Source organism: Xenopus laevis, chromosome 6S (assembly GCF_017654675.1).
Source record: "Xenopus laevis strain J_2021 chromosome 6S, Xenopus_laevis_v10.1, whole genome shotgun sequence".
NCBI classification, from domain to species: domain Eukaryota; kingdom Metazoa; phylum Chordata; class Amphibia; order Anura; family Pipidae; genus Xenopus; species Xenopus laevis.
The window spans coordinates 124,142,943-124,155,390 of record NC_054382.1 but is presented as its reverse complement, the minus strand read 5'-3'; the positions used below and the strand labels follow the sequence as shown (position 1 = coordinate 124,155,390).

The 12,448-nt window shown below is 39.7% G+C and overlaps 1 protein-coding gene across 3 annotated transcripts in view; it reads left to right on the top strand.

Annotated features, from left to right (window-relative positions):
• enpp2.S (ectonucleotide pyrophosphatase/phosphodiesterase 2 S homeolog) overlaps positions 1-12,448 on the top strand; it is a 76,614-nt gene that overhangs the window by 47,214 nt on the left and 16,952 nt on the right. Inside the window, exons 17-21 of one of the 3 annotated variants that reach the window (XM_041567079.1) lie at positions 103-190; positions 1,223-1,395; positions 1,880-1,928; positions 5,463-5,519; positions 5,769-5,912. In XM_041567079.1, the coding sequence (XP_041423013.1) occupies positions 103-190; positions 1,223-1,395; positions 1,880-1,928; positions 5,463-5,519; positions 5,769-5,912 (511 nt within the window). 3 annotated transcript variants of the gene reach the window in all.

Sequence of the window (12,448 nt, the reverse complement as noted above, 5' to 3'; positions counted from 1 at the left end):
AGGGCATGGACTGCTAAGTGGGCCGATTGTAGTCGATGCATACGTTAATGTAGATGTGTATGATCTACCTTTAATGCTGCTCCTATCTGTGTGCCTTTTCAGACTGTGTTTCTAGGACATGGCCCTTCTTTTAAATACAAGACAAAAGTGCCTCCATTTGAAAATATTGAGCTTTACAACGTCATGTGTGGTAAGTATCAGCCTTCTGACCTCTGTTTATTTGTAAAATACAATAACATTTCCAAGATGTAGGTTAACTTTATCTATAGTTGGGAATTGGCAATTCCAAACTGGTGAATAGTGGCACTGGTAATTGTGGATTGTTTTGCTAAACAGGGAACCCTATGTTTGAGCCTGAAATATTATATAATGCATTTTGTATTAACTTGTTGTACTGTCCCAGAACTTCAGCAGCACTAAAACAGTTATGATCCAGGTTTTCACAATTGTCAAGTGAAAAAATTGTGTGAGCCTCTCAAAAGCAAAATAAAAGCAGTAGTTATATAACTACGTGATGATTTCCTAATGCATTTTGTGCCCTGTGGGGCACTTATTCATAGGCTAGTCATAGAGTTGGCCACAAGAGCTCCCCACCTTGGAAATTGTTGGACCATATTTTCAGGGGCACATTTAGTTAGGGTCAAATATCGAGGGTTAACCCTGGATATTCGACCGTCAAAGTAAAATCCTTCGACTTCGAATATCGAAGTCAAAGGATTTACCGCTATTCGTTCGAACGATCGTAGGAAAAATCGTTCGCTCGAACGATTAAATCCTTCGAATCGAACAATTTGAAGGATTTTAATCCATCGATCGAACGATTTTGCATTCGATCAAAAAAAGCTAGGAAAGCCTATGGGGACCTTCCCCATAGGCTAACATTGATGCTCAGTAGGTTTTAGGTGGCGAAGTAGGTGGTCGAAGTTTTTTTTAAAGAGACAGTACTTCGACTATCGAATGGTCGAATATTCGAACGATTTTTAGTTAGAAACGTTCGATTCGAAGTCGTAGTCGAAGGTCGAAGTAACCAATTCGTATTTTTTATTCTATTCCTTTGCTCGAGCGAAGTAAATGTGCCCCTAAGTGTCGGTGGCAGTGCACATTTTCAGTGTTCTCTGGGCTGTTATTGAGAAGCTAAGCTTAACAGAAAGCGAGGTTACATCTTTCATTTTTCCACTTAATCTAAAACATGTGACGTACTTCTCTCATTATCTCTGTCCAGATGTTCTTGGATTAAAGCCTGCTTCCAATAATGGAACCCATGGAAGTCTGAACCATCTCTTACGAGTGGCTTCTTATAAACCTGCAATTCCTGATGAAGTTTCCAAACCACTGCCTATAGTAACGTCTCCTTCCACCGTGAATGAAGAACTGGGGTGCTCTTGTGATGACAAGGTAAACACTTTTCTTCTTGCAAATTCATTCTTTTCCGTTTGTGATTTACTGTATATATAGTTATTTTTTAATTAACATAATTGGGGGCTATGGTGCAAGTAAGGTTGGGATTGCATGTGTAGATGCAGCTTGCAGAAAGTGACCTGGATCTACATCCTCCTCTAGGGCTCACTTCTGTCTGTCTATCAGGAAAAGTGTTTAGAGCTTTTAGAATTGTTTTAGAATTTTTTTAGCAATGGCACTTATATTTGTTCAAAACGCATGCTTTATATAAAATGTCAACTATATAGCAGTGATATAGATACCTGTAGCCCTCCAGCTTCTAAGGAACATCTCCTAGAACCCCCATCAAGATGTTTTTGGTTATGGGAATGGCTGGGCATTACATATTATATAGGTTTATTAGGCTTTTCTCTGAATGTAAAGACTTGATGATTTAGAATTAATATTAAATGCATGTATTTTTGTTTTGTATTTTATGAAGAATAAAGCAGAGGAGCTGAATAAGCGTCTTTACCTGAAAGGAACAGATGGTAAGAATGATGGCATATGTAAAAAAATCGCTTTTGCTTTTGTTGTGGGTGTTTAGTTGTTTTGTAGGGAGACTTTCCACTGCTGGAGAACCTAGCATGGATATCCCTACTACAAAGTCTTTATGACAAATACTTTTAGCTGCAGAGGGAATTACTATGACCTTATTCGCATAGTGAGGCCATACAGAATTCCAGTGTAGGCTTCCATCACCTGAATTCCTGGTTACAGTTTTTATTCCCATCCTCAAAGCAAATGTATGACCCTCTCATAGTTTGGTTGGGGATCCACCAAGCAGATGACTGATAGTAAGGACACACTGGTTACAAGTGCTCTGAAGGTGGCCATACAAAGCGACATTGCCAAACGATATGCCCACATTGAGGTGGGCAATATCGGGTTTATACGATCATGGGCCCTAGGATCCAAAGATCAGATCATAAGGCTGCCAATACGGGCGGTCTGATCACGGGGCCGCATCTACGAACAGATGTGCCCATGATCCAACGAGATTTTTAACCCTGCCTAATCGACATCTGCCCAACTTTCGTCAGTCTGTCGGCAGCTTTTATCAGGCCCGTGTATGGTGACCTTAAGGCTAAGCTTGCCTTAGAGCACCCAAAGGAAACTCTCTTCACTACAGGCAGATACAGTTGTGTTCAGAATAATAGCATTTCAACATCACTAACCTGATCAATCACTGTTTTTGGAAGAAATTGTATTTCTACTTTGCAAATAATAGTAGGTGTAGTAGAGTAATAGAAAACCCACAGACCCAACAGTAATAACATACATTCTGCTTATTCAGTGTAATTGAATCATTTATTGAGGCTTGTTCAAAATAATCGCAGTGTTCAAAATAATGATAGCTTGTTCCAAATAATAGCAGTGTGGAGTTCAATTAGCTCATTCATTCTGTGATAAAACAGCTGTCAATTCTGGCCCTTATTTAAGGAAGGAAGGCAGCAAATGTTGTGCTGCTGGTTATAGTGCATTTCTCTCTGAAAATCTGAGTCAAATGGGTCGTTCAAGACATTATTCATAAAAACAGCGCACTTTAATTAAAAAGTTGATTGGAGAGGAGAAAATATATAAAGAAGTGCAGAAAATAATAGGCTGCTTAGATAAAACTCTTTAAAACGGCAACTAAAACCTCAAAGACATGGAAGAAAATGGAAAACTACCATTCGAATGAATAGAAGAATAGCCAAAATGGCAAAGACTCCAGGAAGATCAAAGAAGGTCTAAAATTACCTGTGAGTACTCTTACAAGTAGAGGACACCTATGTGAAGCCAAGCTATCTACAAGAAGCCCCCGCAAGATCCCATTGTTAAAATAAGGACATGCTGAAGAGCTTACAATTTGCCAAAGAACACATTGACTGGCCTAAAGAGAAATGATGCAACATTCTGTGGACTGATGAAAGCAAGATTTTTCTTTTTGGGTCTAGGGTCCACAGACAGTTTGTCATATGATTCCAAAACTGAATTCAAGCCACAGTACAGAGTGAAGCCAGTGAAGCCGGTGACACAAGCATCATGATATGGAGATGTTTCTCTACTGTGGTGTTGGGCCTATTTATCTCATACCAGGAATCATGGATCAGTTTCACTACATCAAAATATTTGGAGGTCATGTTGCCTTATGCCGAATGGGAAATGCCCTTGAAATGGGAGTGTAAACAAAACAACAACCCAAAACACACCAGTAAATCAGCAACATCCTGGTTCCAGACCAACAAGATTGACATTATGGAGTGGCCTTAATCCAATAGAAAATTTGTGGATTAAGTTGGTGTTTGTCAGGAAAAATAAATAAATGCAGAAGAATTGTGGTATGTTACAGGTGCCAGAAGTTGGTGTACTCCAGCATTTTTCAGTTTATACAAAGAATGGTCGCGGTTGTAAAAAAAAATGCAGACACTATTATTTTTAGAAACATCCTAATATTCCCTTTTCTTCACTTTCTGTAAAGGAATAACTAAAATGTAATAAATTTAAATACATGTTTTGATTTGGAATGTGCAGTGTTCCCAATAGGGATACACCGAATCCAGGATTTGGTTCGGGATTCGGCCAAGATTCTGCCTTTTTCAGCAGGATTCGGATTCAGCCGAATCCTTCTGCCAGGCCAAACCGAATCCAAATCCTAATTTGTATATGCAAATTAGGGGTGGGGAGGGACATCGCGTGACTTTTTGTCACAAATCAAGTAAAAACTGTTTTCTCCTTCCCACCCATAATTTGCATATGCAAATTAGGATTCCGATTCGGTTCGTTATTCGGCTGAATCCAAAATAGTTGATTCGATGCATCCCTAGTTCCCAATGCATTTGTGTGTATGGAAATAAAAGCTATTATAAGGATTTTGAGCTTTATTCACTTTTTAAACACACTGCTATTATTCTGAACACAAATGTAAATTCAGTATCAGAGTCCCTACTTTACCTTCACCATGTGGGCTCCTGCTCCAAATGCTCCGAATTAACTATATAATGAAGGTTATTTGCAAAGGATTAACTTAAGGGTTTTACATTCCAAGACAAACAACAAAGCATTAACAGTTCCATATTAATAACATTGTGGTTTGCAGTTGGAATGTTTCAGGCAAATTTTTACTTCCTTAAGTTCATAAAGGAGTAATAGTTTCCAGACATGATCTTGGTATGCTCTGGACACACTCCTAGATACTGTACCAATAACCTATAAGTGGCATATGATGTACTATTAGTAGCTATTGGGTCTTTTTAAATTGAACCAAGTAAAATCAAACTGAGGACAACTACTTTCTTTGTGTCAATAATTGCACACATGGAACTGGATTTATGATTATGCTGAGTATATAATTTTCTCGGGTATGCTCAATTTATAGTGGTCTTGCAAAGTAGATCTGTCAAACCATTTGATAAAGCCATTTTGTTATCATAGATTTATTCCGTGTCTTTGTTGGCCACCAATGGAAACTATTTCCCTCATAATAACTTTAGCTGTTGCTGTTTGGGCTGTTACAAACTGAAGCAAATGGGGAGGGGTTGATCACACAGGCTATCAGGGTAAAATTACTCTAAATAAATCAGTATTTGTCATTTTTGTTTTAAGACAGATATGCGAATAAGAAAATAGAATCTTATCATGTTGGTTTGTAGTAACTTTTTTGTGGCTTACTTATTTTGGTATGCACTGTATGCAACTGTTCTTGGTCATTTGCAAAGCGGCATATTGACTGGTTTTTGATTGCTAGCGTACAGGGAGGAACCAGAAAGAGTTGCCTTCTTTTATTTCCCACCAGTTTGGACTTTAAAACACTTCCTAAGAATAGTACCTCTAGCAACCAGATTGGAGTCTGAATGCCAGACTAAAAGGTCAACAACGGAAAGTGCATAACTTTCATACAACAACATTTACATTACTTGATTGTTATTGACTCTAGACACTAAATATAGCCAGTCCCTGGGTTAAATAAATGTCCCCTTAAAAGATGAGGTTCCCAGAAGTCATCATTATGCAGTAATGCTTGTGTCTGTTTGTGTTGACAGATGTAGCAGTAGAAGAGCTGAGCAATGAAATTAAGGAGTTGACTTCAAGAAACACAGGTTTGTGAACTGATTTTCTAAAAGGATCCTGGATTTTCAGCGTCACTCCAAAATCTCTGTTTCTATGTGGTTGCTTTGGCTTCACGGCTCTGCCTTGTGAATGTATAGCTGCCTGTGCTTCATCCATGGGTTAAGACTTTCAGTGCTGCCATTGCTGTGCTTATATGAGCTTGCAACGTTACGGTCTAATACAGAATTTCCTGATTGGTTTTTACCATCTCTTTCTCTTCGATGGCTGACCAACCAAAGGAAGGAGCTCTGGATTTGAGGATGAGATGTTAGAAAGTTTATGTGAAAGTTCAGAAGAGGGAGCCGTAACCTCCTCCTCATGTGAAAAACAGCAAGAGAAGGTCCAAGGAGCAGATCAGCATGATACATTCACAAGCAGAGCGGGTGAGCCTCTGAAACCCCTCATTCTAATGGCTGCCCAGCTCTTCATGCAATCTCAAGTATATGCTTGCACATGTCCTTGATAAGTAAAACCATCAGTTTTTGGAAACTTCAACAGGCAGAAGATGCCAGGATCTGAAGATCTCAACAACCGCAGGGCCAGTGATGGGATACCAGTAAACAAACTGTAGACAGAAATAAAAGTGTTCAAGTCCCTGTTTGAAATTAAACATATGGGTATAGAGACGTAGGGTTGAGAGTGGGGGAGGTTTACAGGACTGTATGTATTTTGTTGAGCTGCAACTACACATTGGTTGACTAGTTGAGGATATTGAACTTCTTTGACCAACTAATCTCTAGGGATAAATAGCACTTCACATAATGTAAAAATTCATGCAAGTGTTCATGCATACGGTAGATGGGTTTATAATTATTAATGGAGAGTTCATAATAGAAAGTTATTAATGGAGAAGAAAGATCAAAATAGAAGAGGTGGCAACCATAGTTTTAGTGTAGAACTCTATGTGCCAACGTCCTGCCATTATTAATTTTTTTCTAATTGTCACTGGATGTATAAATAATTGGTTTTATCCATTGTTCTGACTGCAAACCACAATATAGCTTCTAGGATTGTCATAGTTTGTACTATTATATCTATCTATCTATCCTATCTATCATCTATCTATCCATCATCTATCTATACATACCGTTAGCTTAATTCAAGGGGGTGTCTACTGTCTTTTCTTGAGGTGTTTGTGAAGTACACCTCCCATAATTCAAAGGAAGTATCTATGTACCAGACTCAATCTATGCACAGAGCTATAGTTTTGCCGTTAGCTGGGGCTGCATATGAAACTGACAGAGTAGTCTTATTTGCTCTGGGATTTACCCAGAACATTATGTTTTGTCCTCTACTCTTTTGTATGTTTGTGTGACTTTACAAACATTCCCCTTCAAGGTATTTTTAGAAGATCTGAATCCCTTGCCTCCTGTCCTGTGCCCGCCCTTGTCAAACACTGCCCTTGTCAACACTCTATATTTAGTGATGTTCGGGCCAACCCAAAACACATGGGAACTGCGGGTCAGACGTGTTCGGTTTGGCTGCAGTCTTTGTGTCACAGGTGGGTTTGGGTTGAGCGGTTCCTTCTGCTCTCCCAACTGCGACCTAACACTTCTGGCTCCTCCATTTATAGATTTTCGCCTTCCTCAACCCTTTCGTGATATCGCTTTGGGCCGGTTACTAAAAGTGCTTGTTATGTTTTGGGTAGCCGAGGATGAGTTGAGTATAACAGTGCTTTATCAGCAGGCTTATGCAGGCATAACACAACATAAAAGCAACTCTTACTTTCACTTTTTCTACCAGGAAGTATGTACAGTATGTCTGAACACAGTGACATCTACAGGCCATTTGTATAAACACCACATATTCCCCCTATAGTAAGAAAGCATTTGGGCAAATGTAATAAACAACAACAATGCATCTTAAAGTAATAATATACATTATTCACATCACATAGTCCTGGGTCCATGCAGGTAGTTTTCTGATTCTCTCAGTACGCCTTATAGGTTCACTTTCTTCAGGCCTAGTGTAGTTGACGTCAGGAGTAGGAAAATGTCCTTAATCAAATGGAGCTTCTCCAAAGTCATATCTAACAGGAGAAAGACGACTTGCATTCTATATGTGTCCATCAGACAGTTCATATGTGTATGGTCCTCGCTGGCGTCTCACTTCAAGTGGTGTAGTAAATTTAGATTGTCCTTGTTTCAGTATTCCTGGTTTCTTAATTCTGACTAAAGATCCAGGCTAAAAGTGAACTTCTCTTGCACCACGTTTTCTGTTAGTATAAGTAGTGATGGGCGAATTTGTGCCGTTTCGCCGAAAAATTAGCGAATTTCGCGCGACATTCGCGAAACGGCGCCGGCGTCTCGTTTTTGATGCCGGCGCCCGTTTTTGGCGCAGGCGTCCTTTTTTCGAAAAAACTTTTTTGACGCCGGCAAATTTTTGCCGCGAATTTTCGCGGGCGTTTCGCGAATTTATTCGCTGGCGGCGAAACGCGCAAATTCGCTACGAATTCGCGCCTGGAGAATAAATTCGCCCATCACTAAGTATAAGCCTTGCATTTGGCTTATTGACTTTTCACAATGTAAGCAGTAGATGATTTTGTAGGCACAGTATTTTGTGGAAGTTTGATGTCTGCAACATGTAACTTAGTGTGCATCTGTTTGCCATGTAATAATTCAGCAGGAGATGATTGGGTTGTTGCATGGCACGTTGCTCTGTAGTTATGTAGGAACTCTGTTGTAAATACTTTCCAAGATTTCCCAGTAAGATTTGCTGTCTGTAGTGCTTCTTTCAGACTACTGTTGAATCTCTCGATTTCTCCATTTGCTTATTGGTAATACACTGAAGATTTCCTATGCACAATATTCCTCTCTCTCAGAAAGGATTCAAACTCATATGAGACAAACTGTGGTCCTTTGTCTGATCCTTGGATTACCCTCTCTGCTGAAGACTGTAGACAGAAATGTTATTACTGTAGCTGATATTATATGAGAAACAAATGCAATTTCAGACCATTTACTGTAATAGTCTATAAAGGTTATAGCAAAGCTACAGTCTATAGGAGAATCTGCAAAAGGACCGACAATATCTATAGCAAGTTTTTCCCATGCTGAATCAGGGAATGGTACTGGCTGAAGTGGTGGTGTATGTGTGATAACTGTTTTGTCATGCTTCTGACAAGTAACACAAGAATGAATGGCAGTTACCACATCAGCTTCCATTGCTGGCCACCAGTATAGTTCTCGTAGTCTTAGTTTTGTACGTACAATTCCTTGATGATTCTCATGTGCAAGTTGTATGAGCTTTTCTCACAAGGTCTCTGGTACCAGTAAACGATGAGCTCCATGGACAACATAGCCATCTACTAAGGACAGTTCGTGTCTAATCCTGTAGTAAGGTTGAAGATCAGGACTGAGTTTCTTCTCAGCATTTGGCCATTTGCTTTGTAAGATGTCCCGTAGTTTTACTTGAATTGGACATGTGAGGCAAGCTTGCTTAAAATCAGCAACTGTAACTGTAGATGATAGTAAATCAGTGAATGCTACAACTTCTATGTCCACATCCAGTGTATCAAAAGCTGCAGGTAAAGGTGACAAACAATCGGCAGTAACATTTTTCAAACCTGGTTTGTATCACATTTTGTAGTTGAAATTCAGTAGCCTTGCTGACCATCTAGCTATACGCATTCCAGCTCTTCCTAGTCCCTTTGTTGTAAGCAGTGTAGTAAAAGGGCTATGATCAGTGCATTAGATAAATTCTCTACCCCATAGGTAGGTTCTCCATTTTTCTGTTGCCCAAACACATGCTAGAGCTTCTTTTTCAACAATGGAATACTTACGCTCTGTCTCTGTAAGAGTTCTGGATGCAAATGCAACAGTTTTCTCTGTATGATCAGCATGGATCTGTGTGAGAACTGCACCAACGCCATAGTCTGAAGCATCTGTAGTAACCATAGTGGGTAGTGCAGGATCAAATAAAGCTAGAGCTGGACTGTTGACAATTAGCTGTTTCACTAATTCAAAGCTATGTTAAGCAGACTCTGACCACACCAGACTTAAAGTTCCATGTAGTAGTGCTCTAAGTGGCTCAACAACTGAAGCATAGTGGGGAATAAACTTAGAATACCACGAAGTAAGACCTAAGAAAGCTTGTAAGGTCTGGAAATCAGATGGAGGAGGTGCTTGTGTAACAGCGTTGACATGGTCAGGGTCAGTCAGTAATCCATTTTATGAGATTATATGACCCAGAAATGACAGCTGAGTTTGCCTGAAGTGGCATTTGGAAAGGTTCAGTTTCAGTCCTGCAGAATCAATGCATTTCAGAACCTTTTCTAAGTACTTGTCATGAAGATCCATAGTTGGAGCGTAGACAATTATATAAACCAAGTAGCATTCTGCACCAGGTATGCTATGGAGTATAGAAGACATCAGTCTTTGAAAACAAATCGGTGCTGAAGCCAGTCCATAAGGTACACGCTTGAACCGAAACAAACCATCATGGGTGATAAATGCAGTGAGGTCTCTTCTTTCCTCATGCAGTAATACTTGATGATAAGCACTCTGAAGATCCAGAGTAGAAAAGAATTTTGCTCCTCGGAGTTCTGAAAATATTTCCTCTATGTGTGGCAAGAAATGATTATCCATAACAACTGCTTTATTAGGTTTACGGAGATCAACACACAATCAAATACCTCCAGTTTTCTTCATTGTTACAACAATTGGTGAAACCCATTAAGAGGATTCTGATTTTTCAATCACATCTTGCTCTACCAGTTTCTTTAGTTCCTGTGAGACAGTCTCCCTTATAGAGTAGGGCAATCGCCTCAATTTCTGGCGTACTGGTTTTACATCTGGTCTCAACTTAACTTTGTGTACAAAGTTCTTTGCACAATCCAGTGAAGTGTTGCTTTGAAATTTTAGACACTGGCTGTGTGGCAGGCACTGGTTCTGTAGTAATGAGACCATCAACTAATTGTAGGTTTAATGCAGCAAAGAGATCCCTTCCAAGTATAGCAATACCCTTATTCACAATGTAAAAGTCACATTTTGCAGTATTTGATTCAAATTGTACAGTCACTGGCAAGCAACCAAGCACAGGGATTGGATCCTTTAAGTAACTGACCAGTTTCAGGGCAGGTGCAACAAGCAGATCTTTTGCAAAGTATTTCAAGAAAATATCCTTTGGTAGTAAAGAAACAGCTGAACCTGTATCAAGCATCAGGTTAATGGTATGTCCCTTGTCAGCAGAAGCAGTACTGACACTGACAGTGCATATAAACTTGTCTGGAATAAATGTACCAGCTTTATCCACACTTAATACTGTGACATTTGTAGTAGTGACTTCATGAACATCTTTAGCAGATCTTAGCAAAATGTCCTACTTTTATGCATTTGCGGCACCGTATAGATTTTGCAGGACATGTAGTATAATTTGCAGTGTGTTGTGTTGAACCACAGCGAAAGCAGTATTTTTTATTTGTATTTGCTGCCCTGTTTTGCAGTGAATCCCTTTCCTTAGCACTGTATTTTGCCTGTGACTGTGCATTATTAGGCCACAGTGTTGAATTCACAACCTGTACATTCCCAGCAGTTCCCTGACTGAGAGTTTTAGCCTCTGCCACTGCTGTTTCAATTTGGCTAGCGACTGTAATAACCTTTGCAAGGGTTAAATCCTGCTCTAGGAGCAGTCTCTCTCTCTAATGCGGGCTGAGTTTGTTTTTACCAGTATTTGGTCTCTTAGCATTTCATCTGTTAGATTTCCAAACTCACAGGTAACAACCAGCTCTCTCAAAGCTGCTACAAATTGTTCTGTGGATTTGCCATTACGCTGTCGATGTTGGTGGAATTTATAACTTTCAGCAACCACATTTACTCTTGGCACGAAAAAGTTCTTTAAAGCAGTAAGAGCAGTTTCATAAGTATCATCAGCTAATGGTAATGTATAGAATATACGCTGTCCCTCTGCTCCCAGGCAGTGAATAAGTAAAGCTTTCTAGCAGCAGAAATCTCCCCTTGGTCAGCAGCAATAATGTAATTTTCAAACATACGGATCCAAGCAGTAAAAGGTATGGTAGGCTCACCAGGGTTTGGAAGAAAAGGCGCAGGCTGCTGCAGAGGTAGAAGAGCCATCCTTGTCGCCATTTGTTATGTTTTGGGTAGCCGAGGATGAGTAGAGTATAACAGTGCTTTATTAGCAGGCTCATGCAGGCATTACACAACAGGAAGCAACACTTACTTTCACTTTTAAGCTACCAGGAAGTATACACAGTATGTCTGAACACAGTGACATCTACAGGCCATTTGTATAAACACCACAGTGCAGCCATCATGCAGGCCTTGAGGGTGATGCAAAGACCTGATTGACTGGAGCATTAATGCAAAAAATTTGGCTTTATTTGTGCAACGCAGGCAGATGGGAGGGGGTTTTATAAAAGAAAAAAAGTATAAGGCTATGATTTGCGAAAGTAAAAGGGATTTTCTCAAGCTGTTTTATATCATACATAATTGTGTGTTAATAAATAGTGTTTGTAAAAGTTGCTTTATTCTGTTCCATTAATAGATAAACATTAACTTGGGAGACAGTGTTGCATTTAGAGCAGTGCCAGCAGATGAGGAGCACAGATGCTTCATGTCAAATGCACCTCTTTAAACATGACTCGGTGACCATGCTATGGTTATAAACCCAGCTAGGGCTTTCTTGCCTTACATTTCTACAGTCTGGGGAAAAACTCACATTTTCCCCTATGTTGTTTCATAAGCAAGGCTTGACCAACTGCAGCTCTTGTTGTACTACATCTCCCAGAATGTTCAAGCAGCCAGAAGATTGTGAGTTGTTAACAGCTGGAGAGGCACTGGTTGGAAATCACTGGCCTAGCAGATAAAAAATCCATCTTTTGTATCATATAAGTAGAACAGATATAAGAAATGTAGCAGCTTTGCAGTTTGCAGCAGAGGCAGTGATAATCTTGGGTCTGCAT